This window comes from Sus scrofa, chromosome 11 (assembly GCF_000003025.6).
Source record: "Sus scrofa isolate TJ Tabasco breed Duroc chromosome 11, Sscrofa11.1, whole genome shotgun sequence".
NCBI classification, from domain to species: Eukaryota; Metazoa; Chordata; class Mammalia; order Artiodactyla; family Suidae; genus Sus; species Sus scrofa.
The window spans coordinates 23,743,496-23,769,704 of NC_010453.5; the positions used below are offsets into that span (position 1 = coordinate 23,743,496).

The 26,209-nt window shown below is 47.4% G+C and overlaps 1 protein-coding gene across 15 annotated transcripts in view; it reads left to right on the forward strand.

The window, feature by feature from the left end:
• The window catches only part of ENOX1 (ecto-NOX disulfide-thiol exchanger 1), a 660,000-nt gene that overhangs the window by 508,732 nt on the left and 125,059 nt on the right, over nt 1–26,209 (forward strand). For 14 of the 15 annotated variants that reach the window (XM_021065349.1, XM_021065348.1, XM_021065354.1 and 11 more), the window contains 2 exons: nt 7,230–7,336; nt 11,542–11,659. In XM_021065349.1, coding sequence (XP_020921008.1) covers nt 7,230–7,336; nt 11,542–11,659 — 225 coding nt within the window. Of the gene's footprint in view, nt 1–7,229; nt 7,337–11,541; nt 11,660–12,645; nt 14,203–26,209 lie in introns of those variants that run through there. The other variant, XM_021065360.1, reaches the window with a different exon arrangement.

Consider the following 26,209-nt stretch of genomic DNA (forward strand, 5'->3'; position numbering starts at 1 on the left):
TTTCTCCTCGACTTGAAATTCCAGTCCATGCCTCTGTAACATACATTAAGGAAGGCTGGACCGAGTTAATTCTGTGTCCTGGGCTGCCCGCCAGACTGACTGGCAGGCTCCTGAGCTCAGGACCCAGAACCCGAGTGAGGGCCCGGAAGGCTCTCTGGGAATCACTTTGGCAGCTTCCTCTGTCCTGTTCAACACTAACTACCCCTCCCTCTGGCTTGATCTGGGCATCCAAGGGCCCAAACCACTTATTCCCTGCTCTGCAATAATCCTTCAATCCAGGGCCAAGGCTCATCCGTCCCACCCGAGCTTTAAGTGTTTTTTAAAAACAACACTAACTGGCTAGGGTTGGGGGGGGATGCAGCTATTTCATTTGTTGCATGCCTTTGGAAATCTCTCAGGAGCTATTCACAGGGGATTTGGGGGAAAAAATGTTATCCCTTAAAGGAAAATGAAATTTCCTCTGAACCCTTTAGAGTTAAGGCTCTATTGTGAGCCCAGATAACAATGACAACAAAAATTAAGCTTGGAAGATTTGTTTGAGATGCTCTATGTAGGCGGGCCTACTGCCGGTAAGGACTTAATCAGGTTCTCCAGATATTTGGGACACTAAGTAGATTGAAGGTTCTTTCACAGATGCTGGGCTGGAACAAAAGACACAGGGGACAGGGAGTTCCCATCGTGATGCAGAGGAAACGAATCCGACTAGGAACCATGAGGTGGCGGGTTTGATCCCTGGCCTGCTCAGTGGGTTAAGGGTCTGGTGTTGCCGTGAGCTGTGGTGTAGCTCACAGACGCAGCTGGGATCCAGCGTGGCAGTGGCAGTGGCCGTGGCCGTGGCTGTGGTGTAGGCCGGTGGCTACAGCTCCAATTGGACCCCTAGCCTGGGAACCTCCATATGCTGCGGGTGTGACCCTATAAAGACAAAAAACAAAAAAATGAGGTGCTAGGCCTCTGAGACAGGCACTTAGGAGGACAGGGGAGAAGGTCTGAGCCTGTATCCTTTGGAGGAGCCTGGCCTGACTTTTGTCTCTCAATGCTTTCTTTCTTTTTTCTTTCTTCTTCTTTTTTTTTTGGTCTTTTTTTTAGGGCTGCACCCTCAGCACATGGAGGTTCCCAGGCTAGGGGACCAATCGGAGCTACAGCTGCCAGTCTACACCACAGCCACAGCAACTCAAGATCCAGGCCGCGTCTGCGACCTACACCACAGCTCATGGCAACAGCAACGCCAGATCCTGAACCCACTGAGCGACGCCAGGGTCAAACCTGTGTCCTTATGGATACTAGTCAGGTTTGTTACCACTGAGCCATGACAGGAACCCCCTCTCTGAGTGCTTTCAATGCTTTTCTGCCCAGAGCTCAAAAACCAGAGCCTTGCGCAGCCCCAAGTCTGAGGTATTATGCTTGGTGTCAGGCTTCTTCCCAGAGAGAGAGCTCTTTTAAGTGTGGTCTGTTCCCGAGTCAGTGAATGTCCTGTTCTGAGCTCGTCTTTTTCGAGAAGCCTGGAGACAAGCACTTCTCAAGATAATTTATAAAGTTCTCTTTTGTGTAAGACATTTGTTCGGTTTTTTGTGGGTTTTTTTTTTTTTTTTTTTTAAGGACCATACCCGCAGCATGTGGAGGTTCCCACGCTAGGGGTCAAATCAGAGCTGTAGCCGCCGGCCTACACCACAGCCATAGCAACGCAAATCTGAGCCTTATCTGCAACCTACACCACAGCTCACGGCATCACCGGATCCTTAACCCACTGAGCGAGGCCAGGGGTCAAACCTGCATCCTCATGGATACTAGGCAGGTTGGTTATTGCTGAGCCACAACAGAAACTCCTAAGACATCTCTTCTGAAGTCAGCAGATGTCCCAGCAGTTCGAAGTGCAAGGGACGTTCCAAAACAAAGGGTTAAATTTTTTTGCAATTCTCAAGAATATATACAAGTATATGCGCCTGTTGTGTGTATAAGAGAATGAATCATCACTAGTAGGGCGTTCAGTTAATTGACCACCCAAACACTGAGGCCATGAGACTGATGAGGCTCCAAGGTGGTGGTGGCCTACGGAAGCCAACCAGAACCTAAGCCCATAAGTGCCTCAAGTTAGGCATTGAAGTAGACAAGAATCAAAATAACCAGCGAGTTGAAGCTGCAGCAATGCATAATCTCTTGGTTGCTCTGCTTTTCTCTAGAGTCTCTCCAGCTCCTATCTCTGAGCTGCATATGGAGGTTCCCAGGCTAGGGGTCTAACTGCAGCCACAGCAACTCAGGATCCAAGCCGCATCTGCAACCTACACCCCAGCTCACGGCAACACCAGATCCTTAACCACTGAGCAAGGCCAGGGATTGAACCCACAACCTCATGGTTCCTAGTTGGGTTCATTAACCACTGCCCCACGATGGGAACTCCCTCAGGTTATCTTTTAGCAAGAAGTTTGCCTCTGTAAAAAGCGACTCACAGTTTCCTTAAAGCTCCATTTCTCCTCCCTTGGTGTTCATGACACCTGCTGGATATGTTCCAGGGACTCTATAGTGACGTCTGAAAGGGACAGTCAAGCATACTTTTGAAAAATCAGTCCTTTTCTTTTTTCCTTTGTTTTCGAATAACCTAATTTAGGCAAACCTAGACACATAGAATTGGGTGTGGGGAAGGGTAGAATTTGCAAAGTGTGAAGAATAACTACAAATTCTCTCATGGAGAATTTGTATTTCTGTTGATAGTGCTTCCAACAGTTTGAAGTATATAACCGCTGTAGGCTTGGGTGGGGCCTTCCAGCTACCACTTATAGACCCACAGGGTTGTAGACTCCGTGGGGGTCAATCTGAACCTCTTTTGCTCACAGCACAACTTCTGCATGCTCCGTTTTGAACAAAGGCTGGTGCCATCTTTTTATGTCAAAGAGCCCATTGAGTTGGTAACTAGCCGTTGCGCGGTGCCTGGAACAAGTACTGTGGATTCTGCTGGAGAGTGGTGAGTGGTGACGGAATTCACATTTGCTCTTTGGTCTTTCCTGCTGGAAACCATGAAGAGGGCGTGCTCTTTCCCTGGGACCTCAATCCTGGCAGTCACCCTGATGTATGGTTTTTAAAAATATGCTGTCTTTGCATCACATTGGACGCATACCCTTGGAGGTAGTTTTTCCCTAATGGTGATGAATTTGTACTGACCCAGGCACTCTTCCGAGTCCTTTTGTGTGCCCAGGAACTTTCCTTTGCAAGACACATGGCTGGTTGAGGGGCAGTCTTCATAGAAAGCAGAGCAGTCAACCTGGCTTTGGAAACACAGTGCAAGTAGTTTTTAAACCCAAACTGAGTTACAGGTTCTCAAGTTTCGATCTTTGGTTGAATTTGTTAATATGTGTGTTGGGATGAGAGTATAAAACTTAATGAGAAAAGAGGTATAAAAAGAATCATATTTAGTTTTGCTTTCAATGAATTCTACAGTTGAAAAGAATGCAACTACATGATTTGAGAATGACCCAGAAAATTCAAGATAGATCTCTGAATTTCTGAACTTCCGATAGGTATTTCGGCTCCATCTGGATGACCATCACACATCTCAGATCAGCCTGTCCATCAGCAGACACTTTATCTTCTTTCTCAGACCTCCACCTGTCCTCTCATCCTCTTTGTTTTGGGTTTTTTTTTTTTTTTCCTTATGGCCACACCCATGGCACGTGGAAGTTCCCAGGACAGAGATCGAGTCTGAGTCCCAGCTGCAGCCTATGCCACGGAAGTGATAGCATTGGATTCTTTGACCCACTGCACTGGGCCAGGCACCGAACCCATGCCTCTGCAGTGACCCGAGCCGCTGCCATCAGATTCTTAACCCACCATATCATGGTGGGAACTCCTGTACTCGTGCCCTGGTCTCTGTTGTACTTCTCAAGCTTGAGTCACCTCTTTCTTCCCTCGTAACAAGTCAACTCGCCCCATCCATTGGCTCCTTGCTCCTCCCTCCACTCCAGTGCTCTGTCTTAATTCAAGCCTGCATCGTCTTGAACAAATCCTATTTGCATGGGCCACCTCTAGCCTACAGTACCAACTCACAGTCTGGCTTAGCACACACGGTCCTTCCTGATTCATCCCCACCCAGCTTTAGCCCCACCCCCATCAGCTCCTTGCCCGCAGACTTCATTCTCAACTCCAGCCAGCCTTTGAACCCGCCGCCCCTACCTTCTCTGCTGGGCAAGCTTTGATGCATCACTTAAGACCTGGCGAATGTTGCCTTCTTTGGCCGTGTTCCATGATTCCAACCCACTGACTTCATCACCTGCTCCCATTGCTGTCCTCCATACCTCTTGTACATGGGAAGGGGACCTGCTTGCCTTTGTTTCCTTCCTGGAGACTAAGATCTCACCCAGGGCATGGGCTTGGTCTTCATCATGTTTCTAGCAGTCAGTCAAGTGCTGCGAACCAGTAGGGTCTCAGAGGTCTGTGGAATGAATGAATGAAGTTACGTCCGCGATGTGGTAATGACATGTGCTAAATAACAGAGGTATTTCGCCTCAGACAGAATATTTGCAAGAGGATGTGGTTTCAGTAGGTGTGAATATATCTGTTTTTACCCTCAAACCTGCGCAGAGTCTTTCTTCTAAGTTCCCTCCCTTCTGGACCCCTCCATGTGCATTCCTGGTCTCTCTTACCTTCCTCTCACTCCACACGCACACTTAAGGGGCCACATAATTTCCTCTTCCCATGTATCCCCTTTATTAACAGCCTTCCTTGTTTGATGGCAGAATTTTGACTGTTAGCATCCAAATACTCAGCCTCATCCCTCCCTGTCCTTTTTTTTTTTTTTTTTTCCCCCTCGGGCCTGGTATCAAAACACTAGAGTTCTTACTCTTCGAAGTGATGCTGACCAAAGAGCTCAGCCATGAAAAGCAGTGGGACCCCTCCCTCGTTAACAATCCCAGGATCACCACCCCCGCCAGCCCCCTCAGAGGGCAGAGTCCACACTGTGTTTTGGGCTGGCGGCTCTGCGTTGCCCGTGCAGCAGGCAGCTTGAGCCCATTGACCCCAGTCTTCCTGCAGGTAAAACAACAGGAAGCCCAAGCGGGGTGGGGGCGAGGTGACCAGGTCTCCTCTGCCAGCCACGCTTTGGTCCAGCCGAGCAGAGCCCCGAAGGTGGGTGGCCAGTGAAAGCCAGCCCTTGGAGCAGCTCAGCAGGACTCCTCTGACAGCTTTGTGTCCTCCAGGCCAGACAGGAGAGGGTGCATTCAAGAGGATTGTGAGCTTCGCTAATGGCAAGCCCTCCTTTTAAAAGTGAGTGCAGCAAATTCATCAGATGGCCTGATGATCAAGTTGGATAAATAAGGAGATTTGGAGGTAGGATTCTCTTGAGGTAGAGAACAATAAACAAGAGTTCCCGTTGTGCCTCAGTAGGTTTAGAACCTGACTAGGATCCACGAGGACGTGGGTTCGATCCCCGTACTCACTCAGTGGGTTGAGGATCCGGCATTGCCGTGAGCTGTGGTGTGGGTCACAGACGTGGCTCGGATCTGGCGTGGCTCTGGCTGTGGCGGAGGCTAGGGGCTGTAGCTCTGATTCGACCCCTAGCCTGGGAGCGTCCTAAAAGACAAAACAAAACAAAACAAGAAAAACAATAAATATAAAAGCCCCTGTGAAGATGAGCCCTAGATGAAATAGTTGCTTATTAGCCCTGGAAGAAATTCCCCATGTAGTAAGCAAAGGAAACCGCTTTCTTCCTCTCATCTGTCATGCACTTGTTTCTTTTGTGTGCTCATTTTTGGAAGTTGTGGCACCAGGTGTTGCTCTTCTGTGGGGATGATTCCGTTACTCTCTGACATTCTTTGGGCACCTGGAAGATTTGCAGGAGCTTTGATGTCCTTTTTTCTAATAGAGCCTTGGGAATCACTTAAGAAAGATTTATGTTAAGTAGAGTGTTAGCATCCCTAAGAAGCTCATTTTAACGGTGCCTTCCTAACTAAATATTTAGAAGTTCAGGTTTAATCATATGGTTCATTCAGAGCTGTAATTTCCTTAATCCCGTGCTTACGAGATCAATAACCATTTAAGCAAGATTGAATCTGCAGTTGGTTGGCCCCACCTCTAACATCCCACACGAAGAGCCCACCCCCTTCTCCTTAGAGCTTTGTTCACAACCCTTCAGCCTTGATCACCGAAATCGCACCTTGCCTTGAAGGCGCCCCCCTCCCCAGAACGCTAAATGAAGTCAAAGTGATGGAGTTAGAACTTCAAGGGGTTGGGGAGCCGGAGGGAGGGGAGCCTTCTGGAAGTAAAAATGGAGTCACAGAACGGTACGTGGCCCTGATGGACTACGGAGGGTACCACATGGTGTTGAAATAAGGTCTGCCTGCCAATGCTGCTGGTTGGGGGAGCCTGGGTCTGTCTGGAAGTGGAGGCGATGGCTCCTGTTTGCTGCCAGAGGGCTGGAGGGCTGGCTCCATTGGGTGCAAGAGGGGGCGAAAAGGGGACTCTGGAGTAAAAATGGCCTTGAAGAGTTCCCATGGCAGCTCAGAGGAAACGCATCTGACTAGCGTCCATGAGGACACAGGTTTGATCCCTGGCCTCGCTCAGTGGAGTAAGGATCTGGTGTTGCTGTGGCTGTCGTGTACGCCAGCAGCTACAGCTCCGATTGGACCCCTAGCCTGGGAAGCTCCATATGCTGCGGGTGTGGCCCTAAAAGACAAAAATAAACAGACAAATCAAAATGGCTTGAGATTGAGGGGAGGTGTGATACAGCAACTCATTCCCCCAACATGGAACTTGGCCATGGCCGTGTCTTCAAAGGGGTGCCGTTGGGTCCTTGAGAAGCAGACCAGATGCGAAAAAGATGCATGTCTGGCTCTTCCTCCTTCGGCCACTCCATCTCGGCTTCACTCCTAAGCCCCCAACCCAGGCATTACTTGATCTCTATATCTGTGTGCCAGTTGGTGCCGTACAGCTATAGATCTAAGTATATAGAGGTACCAAATCGTATTTCCAAATAAGAGCTAAAGAATGCTTGGAGGCAGACAGCCATGAACTCTTCCCAGGCATATTTAGAATTTATTGTAACCTAAAGTTATGGAGACAGACTTGAAGGGCGACCTCCCCAACCTTGCTAACATGTAAGTACAAAAAGGCACAAATGGGATGGATATTGATGATGTTGTTTCTGCTGTGACATCATCCATAGACTCCTAGTGTCTTTGCTTTGCTTCCCTATAGTGATCACAACATAAATTACTTGTCTTGTTTGACTTCCTTGTTCACCAAAGTTGAGCAGATTGTGGCCGTTTTCAACGCTTCTACCAGACAAAAAGCTTGGGACCATTTCTCGAAAGCTCAGCGCAAGAACATAGACATTTGGCGAAAGCATTCTGAGGTTGGTGATTTTATTATTACTTTTTAACCATCATCACACAGCTGGATTGGCAGGGATAGTGTGGCCGCAGCCACGATGGTTTTTGTTGCAGCAGGCAGTCCCCTGCCATTCTCCTGTCCCCTTGTCAGCCCCCAGTCCAGCTCAGATTTGTTCCTTATCCAGAAAAGCGGCTGACCGACTGCCTAGCGGACAGAGTGCTTTTCCCCCTGCGAAGGGAGGTGAGAATCCCTCCCATTCAGAGTGAAGAGCTCAGAAATAAACCACGTTGCCTAATCATTTTCAACAACAAAAAAAACACAGGTGTTCCCATCATGGCTCAGCAGTTAGCAAACCCGACTAGCATCTATGAAGATGTGGGTTCGAGCCCTCTCCTCGCTGAGGGGGTTAAGGATCCAGTGTTGCGGTGAGCTGTGGTGTAGGTCGCAGACGCAGCTTGGATCCCAAGTTGCTGTGGCTGTGGTATAGGCCGACGGCTACAGCTCCAATTAGACCCCTAGCCTGGGAACCTCCATATGCCATGGGTGCGGCCCTAAAAGACCCAAAAAAAAAAAAAAAGGGTAATTTAAACTAGAAAACTGGTTTTTAGACTCAACAGCGAGGTTTTTTCAGTGCTCTCCCATGAGCTGAGGACAGGTTCGGTCTTTGGCTAGAAATGGCAGGTATGCCTTTCATCCATGGGTTCTCATCCTAAGCAGTGTCTTCGTCCCCGTGCTAGCCAGGAGGTCGCATCAGACCTCTCCCTGGAGCACGTACCCTCAGGAAGTGAGTGTCCGGGCTAGTCCCATCCACCCTTCTGCATCAATGCACGCGTGAAGTGTGAGTACCTCCCCCAAGGCAAGCGTTCAGAACTTGACCTTCGCTGCCACCTTAGAAGGACCAGACTGTCATTAGGCATTGGTCGTCCAGCTGTTATTTTTAACTCCGCAGTGTAGTGTACGCTTTGAACCTGTAATTTAACAGTAAGTATACTGTCTCTGTTTGCTTCCTCCTCTTCTTCTTTTTTTTTTTTTTAAATGAGAGAATGTTTTCCATTTGGATGCCTCTCCATCTCTAGCATGTTAAGATTATAAGTTCTCTAAATGATAATCCCCTCTTTCCAAATCCCAAACTCCTAGAAGGTAAGGTTTATTTATTTAACCATGCTGGGCTCCCACTTGTAAAAGAAGTGTTTTATGTAGAATTTGAGGAACCCAGAGTCCTGGGATATCAATCACTTGGGTAGCATTTTAAGTGCTCATTAACTGATGCTAAATTGCAGTCTCATACCAATGGCACTCGACGTAGCATCCACATGCATACCAAATGACGTCTTTATTATCACTGCTATTATGGGGAATACTGAGTGACTTCACAGTAATGGGACACTTCAAACGCTCGTGCAGTTTATTACCAAGAAGGGCATTTTTTAGTTTTGTGCACCGATTCTGAGAAGGTGGTCGGTGACTGACGCAATTCTGTTCCTCCGCATGGGACGGTGAATAAGGAGGAAGTGGGGTTTCTCTTTCATTTTTTCAGGGGCCAGAAAAACCAAGGGTGCTCGCCCTGACCTCTCCCAGACACTGACTGTGTCGAGGTTGATTTTCCATGGAAAGAGTCCTGAGCAATCCACGCTGAGACATGACACGTGCAGGGTTCTGAAACACACATTGGAATCCATACACGGTGACTCCGTTTGGAAAACGATCTGCCTATGGATTGCTTTAGTGTCTTTCCTTCACATGCAGCCAGACATGATTAACAGTCATGTTCAGAGAAGGGGCAGGTGGCCTGATTCTCGACAAACCCGATTGTGCCAAGGCGGTCGGCAATAGTCAGTTACTGACCTGAGTCACGCCTCCTGCCTTAGCCGATCCCTCTCCCGCAGCCCTGCCTCCCCGTGCAGTGCAGAGTGGTCCTCCCCTTTGCCGAGCAGGACGCAGACACGGGACACAGGAAGGCTTCCAGCTTTGTCCCAAAGAAGCCTGCTTGCTTTGCTCCCTACCAGACGTAGCCAGGAGCACAGTCCAAAAAGATGACCCTGCAAAGGGTCTTTTTGCCCCTCCTCTCCCCGCCACGCCCATCGCCTCTTTTGATACACGAGGAGATAGAATTCTAAATTACCTTTGATTTTCTCTCTTACATGTCGCTTAATTGATTAAATACCAGTTGGCAATTTAACGTTGCGGATGATTTCTCAGTTGCATATAAGCTCGATAATTGGCTTGATTTTGCCACGTTGCCGGGAACAGCCTCTGTTAATTATCTGCAACACCTTTGCAGATGTATCAGCGTGTACTAGTGATTTACGGCTGAACCAGAGGGACCCTGTGGCAACACCCTCCGATTCCCCCCCGCCTCCAATTTTTTTTTTCCTTTCCACCACCCTTCCCCATGAGAACAGCTACCATGTGACAGTCTCATTCATGGAAGGGACTAAGCAACAGGCCCTGTTTCAGCCTCATTTATTCTTTCCACCTGACATTTCATTGTTTTGAGTATTTTCAGGCCACGTCTTGGGGAATTGGGTTATCCCAAGTCTAAAAACTGCCCCGCTCATCATGGGTGACATCCACCTCCCAGACCCAAGGGTGCTATTTAAGACAGAACAAGGACCTCTTTCTATGTGGTCCAGTGAGCAGGTGCTGCCTCTCATGCTGGTGCCTGTCACCACTGCCCTGTGTCTCAGTCCCAGAGACCTTGCCGTCTGCCTCCCCCTTTCCCTGTCTTTGTCTCTGCACTGATGGTTCCCGGGGTTCAGAGCTAACCATGCAAATGTGGTTGGTGACACATAATTCCCTTTCCATCACGCTGTGGTTAAAATCTGCACACTAAGGAGAGAAGGGAATCGAGAGAACCTGTAACAGAATAATCTAGACCCATCCATCCATCGAATGGACACTTCGAACTGTGCTGAAAGCCAGTACCATTAGCACATGAGGCGTTATGATGTAGTTTTCTTGTTATCCATGGGTTTATTTATTGGAAAGTGAGATCATTGTACCTATTTGACTTTTGTTTAGAGACTTCCTTTGAAATGGGGAGAAAAACAAGAATGCAGCCCATCTCCTCTTTTGAGGGTTTTTTTTGTTTTTGTTTTTGTTTTTTTTTTTTTTTTGAGGACAGAGCATTAAGAGAACAGAATGGATAGGGATTCACAATATAGAATATGCAGCCTGATCAGAAAGGATATACTTATTCCACAGAAACAATTACAGTGTCCTGATTTCGGGGCACAGCAGTAAAATGTTAGCATGTAATTTTGTTACTTTTTACAGGGAGTTTTCACATCTCCTCTTGCATGGAAACAGTCTTGTATTCCTCATAGTCCCTATGTATGTGTGAGCAGACAAAGGCTCAAAGAAATTAAATGCCTTGATCACTGTCACTCTTCTAGGAAACTGAGAGAGATAGGACCCTAAGGTCTTCCACAAATGCTGAAACAGCCATTACAACCCAAACAGTCACCACCCCCACTCCCTCCCCACCGTGATAAGGTGAAACGCCAAGAACAAAGGCATCTGGTTTTATTTTGTCCTCCAACACCATTTGAATCTCTCCATTTGGATACCTGAAGCGTGTGTGTATGTGTGAGATCACATGTAGGCACATACACACATCACAGGCAAGGACACTCTTTTGCACGACCATAAGAGCAGCCAGCATTTTCCACCTGATGAACCAAGTCTCCTCCACGATGCTGAGTATCTCACATGCATTAGCTTTTTTTATACTCAGAACTCTTAGCGGCACAGTCTCTCGGTGGGTGAATTGACGCTAAGGGAGGGGAAGAAACATCTGTAAAGGACACTGTGGGTCAGTGGTAGACCAGAGTCTCTCGCCCACATCCCGAAGCCGCAGCTCTGAGCCTCCTCGCTCCAGCCCTGGTCAGAGGCATTTCGCAAAGGCCCTCACAACAGCCGTGCTGGGTGGATGTCCGTGTCCCCGTTTTTACAGATGCAGAAATTAAGACTCAAGAGTCTAAAGCAGTTGCTGAAGAGCTCTTGACTCATCCTGGATGGGCAGGGACTTATCCCAAGTTACGCACCTGGTCTCTCCACCCTCCCTGGACCCCTAGAACCTCTTCCGAGATGAGGCGGGGCACCGTGTGGGAGGTGAAGACCTCAGAGCCTGGGCATTCCGGTGTCAGTCACGATACACCGAGGGATCACGGGGAAAGGGGTGGCGCGCCTCCCTGACCCTGACGCCCGTGCGTCCTCTGCTTCCAGGAGCTCCGGAACGCTCAGAGTGAGCAGCTAATGGGCATCCGCCGCGAAGAAGAGATGGAGATGTCGGATGATGAGAATTGTGACAGCCCGACTAAAAAAATGAGAGTCGATGAATCAGGTAACGCTGAGAACTGCCCCCGCCCTGGGAGGTACCGTGAACGATTGTCCTCATCTTAGCGGGAGCATGCGGAGTGGGAAACGGCCACATCACTCACTTTTATTTGAGTTATGCTCCACGTCTCTCTTTGAGTGACTCTGCCTTTTATTAATAGAACTTGAAACCCCGTCTTAGGAACGTAAGGATTTACACTGCTGCAGGTGTTTCTCTCTACGTAGGTCTTGGGCTGTTAGGCATTTTTTTCAGGGGTATTTGCCTCTGGCCATAAAAATCCTTTTCCAGAGCCTGGCAGCCACCCCTTGATGCTGAAATACAGATAAAATCTGGCTCCCGTCAGTGTACTCCTTACGTGGGAAATGTTTAACCTAAAGACGCTTTCTAGCCTCTGAAGCATCGTGCCGGAGAATTAAGACTTTCTTCCCATAAATTCTAGCTCCTAACCTATAATCAAAGGGATGGCCCCATTTGGTACTAAGAAACGGGCATCAATCCTTGAGTTATAAAAAGGAGAGACGCATAGAACCTTGCTTTATGTGCTCTGCCTAATCTGCGATGCTGATTTAAAACTCCCTTCTCAAATTGCATATAATTCCCTTGGTATTGTAACAGCAGGCATGAGAACTGCTTGCTCAGACATAGGAGACACCGAGGGACGTGGCTTGTCTGCAGGGAAGAGCGTTTTGCCTAAAGGGCCTGGGGACAGCTCACAGTTGCCGCTGTTGCCAAAAAAAAAAAAAAAAAAAAAGGAATATATCATAGATTTGATATATCACCTACATGCCAGTGATAAAACACACCTCTCCCGTTTTAACAGAAAGATGCTTGGGACCAGGGACAGAGGCTCGAATTTGTTGGTAGAAACCAATCAGATGATCTTTGCTAATCTGTTGGTAGAAGCCAAAATCAAGATTCCAAAATGGACTTCTCAAAGTCCAAAATGGTCATCAGAGCCCATCAGAGCATTCAGAATTTCTCCTTCTCTCCAGGGCTTCCGAAGAGAATGCCAGAAGCATGAGATGAGCCCGAGAGAAAGCTCGGGCATCTAGACGTACGCAGAGGGGAATTGAATTTCCTTCGATCCGTGGTTCTTCATAGCATGGTCCCCAGTCCAGCAACATCAGTCTGGGAAGTTCATCACCTAGGAACTTATTTGAAATGTAAATTCTCAGGTCCCTGCTCAAGACCTACTGAATCAAAAGCCCTGGGAGAGGGGAGCGGGGGGCGGGGCCAGCGCTCTGATTTAAAGCCCTCCGGGAAATGCCATGCAGGCTGAAGTTTGAGAACCACTGCCTTAGAAAATTTCCCTTTCATCCTCACATGCCATTCGTTTAAAGCTTTTAGAAGCTCAGTGTAAGAGCAGGCACTATGCCACTATTTTCTGAAGCCGTGTATGCTTTGTCTGAAAAATGAACCTAGCGTTTAGGTGTCAGTAGAGGTCCCTTATTAAGCTGCTCTCAGGTTTCTCAGGACGGCTCCGTTATTGGGTTTGGATTTGCTTCTTTGAGGAAGCCACTTTCCTCGCAGCCTTACTATTCTGCAAACCTTCCTAGGGCAAAAGAGGGGAGAGTGAGTTTGGGGTGTGCTTTTTCCCTTAACTTCCATGAGATCTTCCAATACATACATAATGCATATTTTTTCCTCGCAAAAAAGCTTTCATCATTTTTGAAGTTTCTAGATGAGGGGCAAGTTTCCGCAAAACCTGGATCTTTACCATCCTGATAAGGTAGGTGTAGAGGAAAAGAACTGACTCCATAGAAATTCTCATTTGAATCTCTAGTGCTTTTTTTCCCTTATTTTTTTTTTTTTTGCGAGGGAGGGGGAGGTGATTTCTTTTCAACCAACCTGACAATATCCCAAGTAAGAGATATGTATCATTTCATAGCCTCCTTGGGATAAGAATAAGAATGGCTCAGAATAACACAGACTCAAGAATAATAACATGCCTGCCGAGGGAATCGTATAGGTCATGGCAGCTAGCAGACACCTGCAGGACCGGCCCCTGATCTCTGTCTCTGGAGGATTCTCAGGGCACCGAGGACCTGTTCCTCAGTGGGGACCTCCCTGGAAGTTTCCTAAAGAGCCTCTTCCCAGACCTCTGTGGCTTTTCTGCCCAGGCCTCTGAGAAGAGCCTGAAGCAGGACCCCCACTTGGAGAACTTTCTCCAGGCTCGTTCCTAGGTCAGCAGAATTAATGAACGCTGACACAGTGTGTGTTGCACCCGAGGCATTTGGAGGACAGAAAGACCTGGGGTTCAGACGCCAGGCCCCGAGGAGTTGTGAGTCCTTTTTGTGCTTTTCGAAATAAGATGGACCAGAGAACGTGGCATGTGGTTTATGAGGGATGCACAGGACTGATTAGAGGGAAAGGAGAGAAGCTATCTTTCCTACTGCCCTGGGCCCTCAAGATCCTGCCACAGGGCAGCTCGCTGGTTGTTGTCTGTGCGGCCATGCCTAGTTGGGAGGCAGCCTGACAGCAAGAATCTCTGCCTGGGAGTTCCCGTGGTGGCTCAGCAGGTTAAGAACCCGACCGCCATCCATGAGGATGCAGGTTCAATCCCTGGCCTCATTCAATAGGTTAAGGATCCAGCATTGCCGCAAGCTGCAGCGTAGGTCTCAGATGCAGCTCAGGTCTGGCTTGGCTGTGGCTGTGGCGTGGCCATGGCCGGCAGCTGCAGCTCCGATTGGACCCCTGGCCTGGGAGCTTCCATAGGCAGCAGGTGCAGCCGTAAAAAATAAAAGGGGAGGGAGAGACGTCTTCGTCTGGTGTTTTGACCAAGCCTCAGACAAGATCCCCATGAACTGCTGAAAGGCAGCACCTGGGGGAACCTCACCTTTCAGGGGCATCTCCTTAGATGACAGGCCACTGTTCACAGGTGCAAATTGCATGAGTGAGTCTCCTCTGAGCAGGCCTCTCAGACTGGAGTGTTCTACTGCACTGACAGGAAATTGCCAGACCGATGGCCTGGGGGTTGGGGACTGGCATGTGGATGCTGTTGTGTATGGAATGGTTGTGACCATGCAGGGGCCTCCCGTATAGCACAGGGAACTCGCCCCAACCGTCTGAGCTGTGTGATCGCCTCTATGGGGAAAGAATCTAAGAATGAATATGATGTGTACATGTATAACTGAATCCCTTTGCTGCACAGCAGGAATTTTCACAGCATTGTAAATCAACTCTAATTCAATAAAACCTTTTTAAAAATGAGGGAGGAAAAAGACCCGAAATAGAAGAAAAAATCTCCATCCTTTAAGGGAACCCCCCCCCCCCACTGCCTTCCTTTTCTGCTCAGAGTGAGGTTTTTGCCTCGGGTCTTTTGGGCAGCAGCTGACCCAGGAATTCTTGGAAATCTCAGGGGTTACCCTCCTGGGGGCCTCCCACCCACCCTGCCCTCCGTCTCCCTCCTAGAACAAAAACGAACCTGGGCAGGTTTTATTTCCAACAGGGAGATGGAGAGAAATTAACTTTGGTTTTTAGGAAAGGCAGGGTTTATTATGTGAAGACGGGTATATCTTGGGGTCAGGCGCCGTTTTTCAGGGCGTCTGTGCTTTTCTGATTAGGAGGAATACGTCATTGTTCTCCTGCCGTTCGCCACGTGTAGCAATTTCCAGTGTGTCTTTGGCCAGAGTTTCCCCGGGACCCCCGTCACTTGCCCATCACTCTGGGCTCAGCAGGTGCATCCTAAGAGGGAAAAAGGAGTTTGCTGGTGCCAAACTGAGATGCTGATAAAGATGAAAATGTGTTTCACTTAATATGTTTGAAAATCAAGACAGATGTATCGCAGCGCCCCTTCTAGAAGATGGGCATCCTGCTCCAAAGCCCGCAAAGATAATTTTTGATAAAAATTCAGATGTATTGTTGCACAGCCTGCCTCCTGCTGGACTCAAGCCAAACTCTTCAGACCAGATCTAGTCCTCTTTCTCTCCTTCGCTCCTTATTCTTCTTTCTCTCATTTTCCTCGCCCTTCCTCCTCCTCTTCCTCCCTCCCCCTGCCCCAGGTGGCAGTGGGAGAGGGGCAGGAATGAAAGAGAGAAAGAAAAAAAGGAGGAAAAAGAGGAAGTCTAGCCTAGATGGGAAGGCGTCACGTGGCACACTAATCGAGTGTCAGGATTGTGCGAGTTAATGAGTCAAGGCATGCAAAGCCCTTCCGACCATGTGACTGTCACCTCTGCTTCTTTTTTTTTTTTTTTTTTTTTTTTTTTTTTGTCTTTTTGCCATTTCTTGGGCCGCTCCCACAGCATATAGAGGCTAGGGCTAAATCGGAGCTCAGCTGCCGGCCTACACCACAGCCACAGCAACGCTGGATCCGAGCCATGTCTGTGATCTACACCACAGCTCACGGCAACCCTGGATCCTTAACCCACTGAGCAAGGCCAGGGATCGAACCCGCAACCTCATGGTTCCTAGTCAGATTCATTAACCACTGAGCCATGACGGGAACTCCCACCTCTGCTCTTATCTCAGTCACACACCCCCACCCCAGCACCTGGGCCTGGGCCTTCCGCCGAGTAAGTGTGCAATAAAAGTTTGTTGACTTCACTTTCATGAGGCCCTTCCTCTAGACTCTGTTTTTGATGCCTCCATCCCATCCGTTGACGGGAAGATGGTAGAACTATTTGCTCTAGTTCCACTGACACGGCAGGCTTTGAGAAGCATGTTCCAACAAGGATGGCTCATGTCTCTCCAATATCCAGAACTTATACATGTCCAGAATTCAGGACCACAGGCTAAGGAGGCCATGGTCCAAGACGTGAAACTCGGCATCCTTTTAATGGTCAACAAACATTTGTCAGGCACCTTGTTGTGCTCAAGGCTCTGTGGACCTAAGGAGCATGGAGAGAGTTAGACACAGCCCACCCTGCCCTCAAGAGTGTGAGAGAGGGAGTCCACCACAGTCATGGCTCAGCAGTTAACGAGCCTAACTAGTATCTGTGAGACCAAGGGTTTGATCCCTGGCCTCACTCAGGGGTTGGGAATCCGGGTTGCTGTGAGCTGTGGTGTAGGTTGCAGATGTGGCTTGGATTCCACATGGCTGTGTCTGTGGCCAGCAGCTATAGCTCCAACTTGACCCCTAGCCTGGGAACTTCCATATACCATGGAGTGCAGGCCCTAAAAAAAAATAAAGACAAGAAAGAGAGCGTGTGGAATACTTTTTGAAGAAGAGAAGAATGGACATTTTGAGTTAATATGATGCAGTGCCTGATGCCAAATATATGTTAGCCATTCTTTAAATTCAGTAGAAACCACAGTGAGTATCGCTACCCAGTATCGTGCAGTGTTGGGTGAGAAGACATTGTATGTTGAACGCAGCTTTTAAAGGAATCAAACTAAAACATCCCTTGCTTAATCGCCAACCCTTCGACCATCCATAATGCACAAATGCTCTTGAATTTTAATTACACCTCATTTAAACTATGAGCTCCTCATAGGAGCCAATACTTTTTTAATCAGGAAGCGTATTTTCTGGGTTGTCAATTTTCCATGGAAACTCACCGCAACATCAGTACAGATTTTTTTTTTTTTAATTCCAAACAAGGATTTTCCAGCTCTTTCAGCCAACTGAGTCAAATTAGGGACACATTATTTAGTTGGGATCGGCAGTAGTCAGTCTGTCTGAGTAGTTTCATATGAACCTGGAAGCCTTGGTTTAAAAAAACAATAAGACTTTCTGGCTATCTCCTTGATCTCTCTGAGCACCACGGCTGCCTGCCTTTTTCTGATTCTGATTATTTGCAGTATGGGAGTGCTTTTGAAAGACGTAAAAGATGGCCAACAGAGGAGTTCCCGTCGTGGCACAGTGGTTAACGAATCTGATTAGGAACCATGAGGTTGTGGGTTCGATCTCTGGCCTCGCTCAGTGGGTTAAGGATCCGGCGTTGCCGTGAGCTGTGTGTAGGTCGCAGACGTGACTTGGATCCCACATTGCTGTGACTCTGGTGTAGGCTTGTGGCTGCAGCTCCGAGTCAACCCCTGGGAACCTCCATGTGCTGTGGGAGCAGCCCTAGAAATGGCAAAAAGACAAAATATATATATATACATATATGGCCAACAGAGAGATTACAATTAGGCACAACCCAGGAAGAGGCTCACGGTAGCCCTCAACACCAATCTGGGCACAGGGAGAAGGGGCTGTTGGATTCCAGACCAGGGTCCTGTAGCCAACTGCCCGGGGCCACCCAGCGGGGCTGTATCACTCACAGCTGGTAGAAGCTTCTGTTTTGGAAACAGTGAACATGACCTAAGCAGGCTTCTTCTGGAGTCACTCGGAACTGGGCATAGATGTGGAAAGTGAGATGGGGCCATCGGAAGCCCCACACCAGTGACAGTGCACCCTGCCCAGCAGATCCCCAAGGCAAGAATATCAGCGGTGAGAAGGACAAGCCATTTTTAGACCTTCTGTCTTCATGCTAACAACAATCTAAGAGAGAAGCACAACAGCAGCATGTGCCCACCAGCCACCAACCGAGTTAAAGACGAGTGTTTTATTTCCAACCACAACAGAATGTCTCTGGGGAAACCCAGTGCCACCAAGGAAATGTGATCCATTAAAACGTAGATGGCTTGGAGTTCCCATGGTGGCTCAGCGGGTTAAGAATCCGACTAGATTCCATGAAGACAGGTTCAATCCCTGGCCTCACTCAGTGGCCTAAGGATCCAGCATTAGCTCACAGATGCGGCTCGGATCTGGCATTGGCTGTGGCAGCTCCGATTTGACCTCCAGCCTGGGAACCTCCATATGCTGCGGGTACAGCCCTAAAAAGATTAAAAAAAAAAATGAAATTAAAAAAAAATCATAGATGGCTAAAAGATGATGAAATCAAATTTCTCATGGGCCAAGTAGCCTGCTTCATTCCTAATCTCTTGAAATAGAGTTTCATTTGCAAGGAGCCAAGACTTTTTCTCCGTTTCTGCCTTTTTTTTTTTTTAATCTTGCTAATCTTGCCAAAAAAAAAATCAAATAAATGTTTGTTGGGGGTAGATTTTTCAGTTTTCTGAATTCGTGGGCAGTGACAATTGCCATTCCGTAATGGATATGTTTCTGGCAAGTGTAGAAATGATTTCTTGACCTTTGAAATGTAAGAGCAGATGCTACTAAACCCATCCGGTGGCACAGGACTACTTTGGATCCGCAGCACTCCGGCCCCACCAGACCTTGTTTATCTGTTGTGTAAATTCACATTTGGAGCCTAAACTGTCTTGAAGCTGAGCCCCCTTATAATCTTATTTCCCCATAGCACGAGACAATGCCATGTTCCTGACACGCTCTCCCATTTGCACAAAATTTCCGTAATCATGTGTTTTGTGTCAAATCGATTTGTGTTGCTGAAATTGCATGGTGTCTCGGAGACCACGGATTTTTTTTCCCCCCTAATACTCTAACCACTCAGCTGCTCTGTACCTCCAAGAAACCCAGGTGAGCCGTGGCCGAGGGTCTGCAGTATTTCACGCTCCAGCTAGGTGCCTTGGAGCCGGGTGGGTTCTCTGAACAGGTTCCATGTGCTGACGGTCGCGTTTGCAGAGCTGACTCAGGCTCTGTTCAGCCCTGGCTTCTTGCCTGGGGACATGAGCCCCTGGAACGTGGTGACCGGCTCTTGGGCTGACGGGCAGTTGGCAGGTGGAGGAGAAGAGTGAGGAGCTTAACAGCCAATGTTCAGAAAGGGAGAAGTGCGGAGACCTTGACCTGGGAGGGGCATAGACAAATGGCCCATGGGCAGCACCACGTCACAGCCCGGCCGCCTGTGCACAGCCCACGCCGCCCTGCTGCCTTTCCATTGCCAGGAGCACCGTGCTCTAGATGACAGTGTATTATGTTTCCTGGGCATTTCATGCTGATAAGGTTTGATGCAGGATCATTACGTAGGGGAGTAGATTTAATCCTGTTTTCTTAGCAGGCTCTAAGGACATGGGGGGAATATTTATGTAATAAGATGCAGAGTTGCTATGGAAAATACTATAGCAACGTAACATCTTCCCAGAGCCAGGCAGCCACTTGTAACAGCAATCTAAATTTACATTTATTTTAGTGTCATTTTATCGACACTCTTAGTATCTCATTCTGACAGGATGTTAAAATATGTTTTCAGCTTGCATTTGAGCAAAATTAACACAGTGTTGTTGGAATTTAAGTGTGGTTTGCTCAACTTCTGGAAAAAATCAGAATGTTTTCGAGGGAGTTTAGATGACACAACCTGAGTAAGTTTGTAACTTTTTTTTTTTTTTCTTTGCAAAATGAACGAAAGAATTCCTTAGCGGCATCTATTCCTAATTTTTCCCATTATTTTGTAAGTAGTGGGTAGGAATGTTTGGTTCCAGAGTAAGGATTATCCTTTTCGGCATTGACCTCGTAATCTGTCATGCTTACCTGTGAGTCTAGTTGGTGCTTATAAAATATGCTTTCAGTGGATCAGCTCATTGTACAGTGGCAGGTCACACTTTCAAAATGAAATGTTTTTCATATGTAAACTTCCTGTCTGTCCATTTTGGAAAATTCAGTGATTAAGAATAATAAAATAGGAGGAGTTCCCGTCGTGGCGCAGTGGTTAACGAATCCGACTAGGAACCATGAGGTTCGGGTTCGATCCCTGCCCTTGCTCAGTGGGTCAAGGTTCCGGCGTTGCCGTGAGCTGTGGTGTAGGTCACAGACGCGGCTCGGATCCTGCGTTGCAGTGGCTCTGGCGTAGGCTGGCAGCTACAGCTCCGATTCGACCTCTAGCCCGGGAACCTCCATATGCCGCAGGAGCGGCCCAAGAAATGGCAAAAAGACAAAAAAAAAAAAAAAGAATAATAAAATATAAAACTGGGTTAGTAATAACACTCCAAAGGACTCTTGAGTTTCTAATCCTTTTTCTTCTGCACAGCCTAACTGTATATATTGTATATATTTTTGTATATATTTTTATATATATTTTTGTATATATTTTTAAAGCTCAGAAACAATTCTACACGTTTCTGTGTTCCATCATCAGACGTTTTTGTTTAACAGGTGAGGTTTTTTAAAGCTTTGTTTTCCATGGTGACGGTATAGACATTATAGAGCAAATGCGGATGTATGTTTTCTGAATCCTGGACTTAGTCCTAGGACCCTTTCGGACTTGGAAGCTATGATCTTTGAGGTGGCTGGAGTGGATACCTGAGGTTATTAAAGCCTGAAAACCGAGCCAGCCCTCCCCAAAACATCTTTTGGTTCCCTTCAACGTGAGTGTGGCAGAGAACTATTGATATGTAGCTGGTTGGTAGTGAAAAGATAGCGTCTATTGATTTTTCTTCCATCCCTCTCCATCTAAAAATCTTAAAGTGTGACTGTAACACTGGTCCGGTGGGACATGGGCCGAAAGAATCAATACCAGGCCGTATTAAAACATGTGCTGTGACCACCTCCTTAGCTCTGATGTAGTGTTTATGAACATCAGTGTCCTAATTCTCCTGTGATGTTTATACTGCACTGTTCATCAAGACCCAGTTGGCGACATAAAGTTACAATACCTCGACTCCTAACACGGTTGCCCGTCAGCTTCATTCCTCAGAGACCCGAAGATGCTAGGGCTGCTGGGGGAATAGAGAACGTAAGGACAGACCTCCTGTAGGATTCCAGTTGGCCATCCGCAGTTAAGGGCCACCTAACTCATGGAAAAAGGAAGTGAACAGAAGAGCGGTAATTACTTCCTCCCCCTTCTTCAAAATTCCACCTGTCATTTATGATGCTTGTGGCTAGAAGCCCAAGACATTGACGTTTATGGCAATTTAAAAATTATTTTAGGAGTTCCCATCATGGCTCAGCAGGAATGAACCAGACTCGTACCCATGAGGATGCGGGTTCAATCCCTAGCCCTTGCTCAGTGAGTTAAGGATCCGGTGTTGCCATGAGCTGTGGTGTAGGTCACAGACACAGCTTGGATCCAGCGTTGCTGTGGCTGTGGTGGAGGCTGGCGGCTACAGCTCCAATTCAACCCCTAACCTGGGAACTTCAGTATGCAGCAGGTGCAGCCCTAAAAAGCAAAAAAATATATATAGAGATCTATATATATATATATACATGTATATGTATATATATACGTATATGTATATATATAATATATAAACTGGACTTTTCCTATGTCTAAATGGATTAGAGACGCTTTTCTTTTACTAGGATGCATGTCCTTGATACCAAACAGGGACTAAGCACTCGACAGCCCTTTTCCCCAGCTTTAGAACAGTGTGGGACACCTTCTGGGAAGGGCGTAGAGAAGGAACATTTGATTTGAGGCTCCTTATCACTTGGCAGACAGGTAGGGAGAAATACTTCTGGAGCAGAAATTGCAGAACAGAGTCGATTGATCATGGTGTTTCACGCAAGGTGTTGTTGCGGGTTCTTTAATGAGCCCACCGTAACTTCCAGAGCCTCTGTGTCCCAGAGACCCCTGCATCCCACTGGGGGCACGTGGATCACTGGTCTTTGATGCAGTACCCAGATTTGCAGTTGTCAGCATTACCACATCAACACATACGTATCTAACACCAGGGCAGTGGTCAATTCATCATAGTTGCATAAGCAGCCTTGAAAAAAAATGTGGTTTAGAAGACTGTATAATGGCATGAGAGAAAGTTCTCTATGTATTTCTAGGGGATTTTTTTTTTTTTTTTTGTCTTTTTGCTATTTCTTTGGGCCGCTCCTGTGGCATATGGAGGTTCCCAGGCTAGGGGTCAAATTGGAGCTGTAGCCACCAGCCTACGCCACAGCCACAGCAACGCAGGATCGGAGCCACGTCTGCAACCTACACCACAGCTCACGGCAATGCCGGATCGTTAACCCACTGAGCAAGGGCAGGGACCGAATCCGCAACCTCATGGTTCCTAGTCGGATTTGTTAACACTGCGCCACGACGGGAACTCCCCTAGGGGATTTTTATTTATGTGTGTGTGTGTGTGTGTCTTTTTAGGGAGCCCCTGAGCCATATGGAAGTTCCCAGGCTAGGGGTCGAATCGGAGCTACAGCTGCCGGCCAGATCCAAGCCAGGTCTGTGACCTACACCACAGCTCATGGCAACACTGGACCCTTAATCCACTGAGCGAGGCCAGGGATCGAACACGTGTCCTCATGGATACTGGTTGGGTCCATTACCGCTGAGCCACAACGGGAACTCTGGTAAGGGATTTTTAAAAAGCAGTTACAAATCAACATACAGATGAATCCAGTTGTGTGTTTGTGTGTGTGGTGTATTCACAATGTGTATGTTTGGGAAAATCTGTAAGCGATAGGTCAGAATATTCAGAGTAATTGTTTATAGATGGTGTGATTATGGGTGATTTTTTTCTTCTTTGTGCCTCTCAGAAATTTCTACAGTCTGTAAATGTATTATTTAAATAGTTAAAATACAGTACAGAGTAATTGAAAAATTACCCAGGAGAATCTGTGTTAAAATTTAGATTGAGGGCAGAAAACTACCCAGCCATTTCCAATCCTTCAGGAACGTCAAAAGTCTTCAAGAATAGTAACGAGTATCAGATGCTGGACGTTTATTGAATTGCTTTCTTTTGCTTCCAATTAGGGAATTAACCGCATTTCATTCTCCATAATATCTTTCTAGACCACTTCGTCTTCCAAATATGATCATATTTGCCTAACTATTAAATTAAGGATCCAAGGATAATTCAAGTTCTAATGTGGGCGGACATGAGTTCTTAGGAGATTGGCACCAAGAAGTCTTTTTAGATGTAGAAGAGACCCTTCGGAATCATCTTGTGTAACCTCCTCCTTTTTTTTTTCACCAATAGGAATGTGTTCTCCCATGTTGAGAAGTCATGGTATTTGCTCACGATAGTAGGTGGAAGGTCCAGAACTCAGTTCTAGCTTCCTTCTTTCCAGGCTAATGACCTTTGAATGCCCCCCCCCACCTTCCAATGTGACAGGGGAATAGCTCCAGAGATCCTTCAGATGCCTTCAGTGGCATCGAGAGAGTCAGCGAAATTAACCCAGGCTTTTGAGTGCCTGCTCTGTGCATGGAACCATGTGCCCTTTGGAGGCAAAGGTACCCTGGAGACATTTATGACCTTAAAATGTTAATCCAGACGAGGCTGGCTGGGGCTTCAGCTGAGCCTTCCCACAACTTTCTGTATTTGCTCCTGACGAGAGAGCGATAGGCTTCAGCCCAGGCAGGGCATCCAGCAAAGTGTTTTCCAGCCCATGCCAGCAGAAACGCCAGCTTTTAGAAATATTCAGGACGCAGGCACAGTCGCTTTTCTAGTTGAGTGATATTTATTTCCTCCAAACCAATCTGCTCGATGGCTTTGGGCAAGAAGAAGAAATGCTTTGAGAGGTGAAGGGCCCTGGGAAGCAGCCGTGCTGTGTCCTGGCTTCCTTGGTAAAACCGTGCACGCTGTCATTGCCCCACGTCTTCCCTTCCCCGACTCTCCAGAAAGGCAAGAAGAAAAATAAAATGATTTTCTCCAAACACAAGCACAGACACGATGATTGATCAGGAGTGATCCGAGCTACAGTATTAGTTCTCTGATTCCCCATCTCATCCCATGTTTGCTCATATGCCCGGGGCCTGGGAGAGCCTACCTGAAACTCGCCAGCTCATTGAATCTCCATCTAATTTCAGACTTATGGAAGTAATGCTTGCCTTCCTTGTTCCTGAGGCTTCGTTAGGAGATGGACCCCTCCATCATCTGAAAAATACGAGTCTGAGGGAGAGCATCTCCCAGGATCTCAATCTGGTTGAGATGCACAGACTCAGGGAAGTTTTGATCGGGAAGAAATCTTAGACATTGTATGTCTTCTGCCTCCCCTTGTTCTAATAAATGAGAAACGTGGTTTTGATCCCCAATGATAATTAGCTGGAATGCTGCATGAATTCTGCAAGTTTATATTGGGTGTTTTGGGTTTTTTGTGTTTGTTTGTTTGTTGGTAACCACAAGTTGTCAGGCACAGCGTAAGCGATGACACATATTTGGCATATCTTTTGGAGGTAGACTAAGAGATTTCACTCTTCTTTTAGTGGTGTACCAGTCAATTGTTTGAGAAATGTCTGTCTCCACCTGTCATTCTTGACTCTTCTGGGGAAGTTTATGTCATCTGAATGTCCTTGAGGCATCCATCCCTTTCTCTATCCTTGGCTCTTGGCTTCCATGAAATTGTCTTCAGCAATGCCGTAATACAAAGCAATGATAAGACTGAAACGGAAATTCCGTGAATGCTTACAATGTAGATGGGACCGTGATACCATTTGCCTCGCAGTGCCAGATGAAGGGGGGAAAGTAGCAAACAAAATCTTAGGATCCAAGAGTGTTGTTGACTTTTGGTTTTTTTGGTCTTTTGAGGGCCGCACCTGCGGCATGTGGAGGTTCCCAGGCTAGAAGTTGAATCGGGCTGTAGCTGCCGGCCTACGCCACGCCACAGCCACAGCCACGCAGGATCCCAGCCACATCTGCAACCTATACCATAGCTCACAGCAACACCGGATCCTTAACCCACTGAGCAGGGCCAGGGATTGAACCTGTGTCTGCGTGGATCCTAGTCAGGTTCTTTACCACTGAGCCATGGCAGGCACTCCTGGATCTGAGAGTGTTGCTTATCAGCTGTGAGAAACCCTAGCGGCGTATCATCAGTGTTTCCTTTCCCAGGAGTAGCCCTGGATTGGAGATCCCTCTGGCATCTCTCCCTGCACTCTCCAAAGTCACAGCCAAAAACAGCAGATAAAGCCCTGACATGCAGAGCTATGACAGCTGAGAGTCTCTGAGAAGTTGTATAAATCTGTTCATTGGAACTCCGTCATCCCTGGAGAAGGTTTTGTTTATTTGCTAGTGTGTTTGGAGCAAATAGGGCTGAACACATGCAGAGATGGAGACCCCCTACCCGCTCTGCTCCGTCAAGGCTAAGCTTTCCTTCCCTGAATGGCCAGTGCGTTGCCTTGTACACAGTCTGTGGTCAAGAATTTTTTCAGTGGGAGTTCCCATCCTGCTCAGCAGTTAACAAATCTGACTGGCATCCATGAGGACTCAGGTTCGACCCCTGGCCTTGCCCAGTGGGTTAAGGATCCAGCATTGCGCTGAACTGTGGTGTAGGTCACAGACGCGGTTCGGATCCTGTGTTGCTATGGCTGTGGTGAAGGCCAGCAGCCACAGCTCCAATTCAACCCCTCGCCTGGGAACCTCCATATGCTGCGGGTGTAGCCCTAAAAAGCAAAAGTATGTGTGTGTGTATGTGTATGTATATATATATATATATATATATATATATATATATATGTATGTATTTGTTCAATGAATGGATAGGAAATAAAAACTAGGAAGAACTAATTTTTTTTAATTTTTATTTTATTTTTTTGTCTTTTTGTCTTTTCAGGGCCACTTCCCACAGCATATGAAGGTTCCCAGGCTAGGGGTCTAATTGGAGCTGTAGCTGCCGGCCTACACCACAGCCACAGCAACATGGGATCCAAGCCGCATCTTTGACCTACACCACAGCTCATGGCTACACCGGATCCTTAACCCACTGAGCGAGGCCAAGGATCGAACAAACCCTCAGCCGCATGGTTCCTAGACGGATTTGTTAACCACCGAGCCACAATG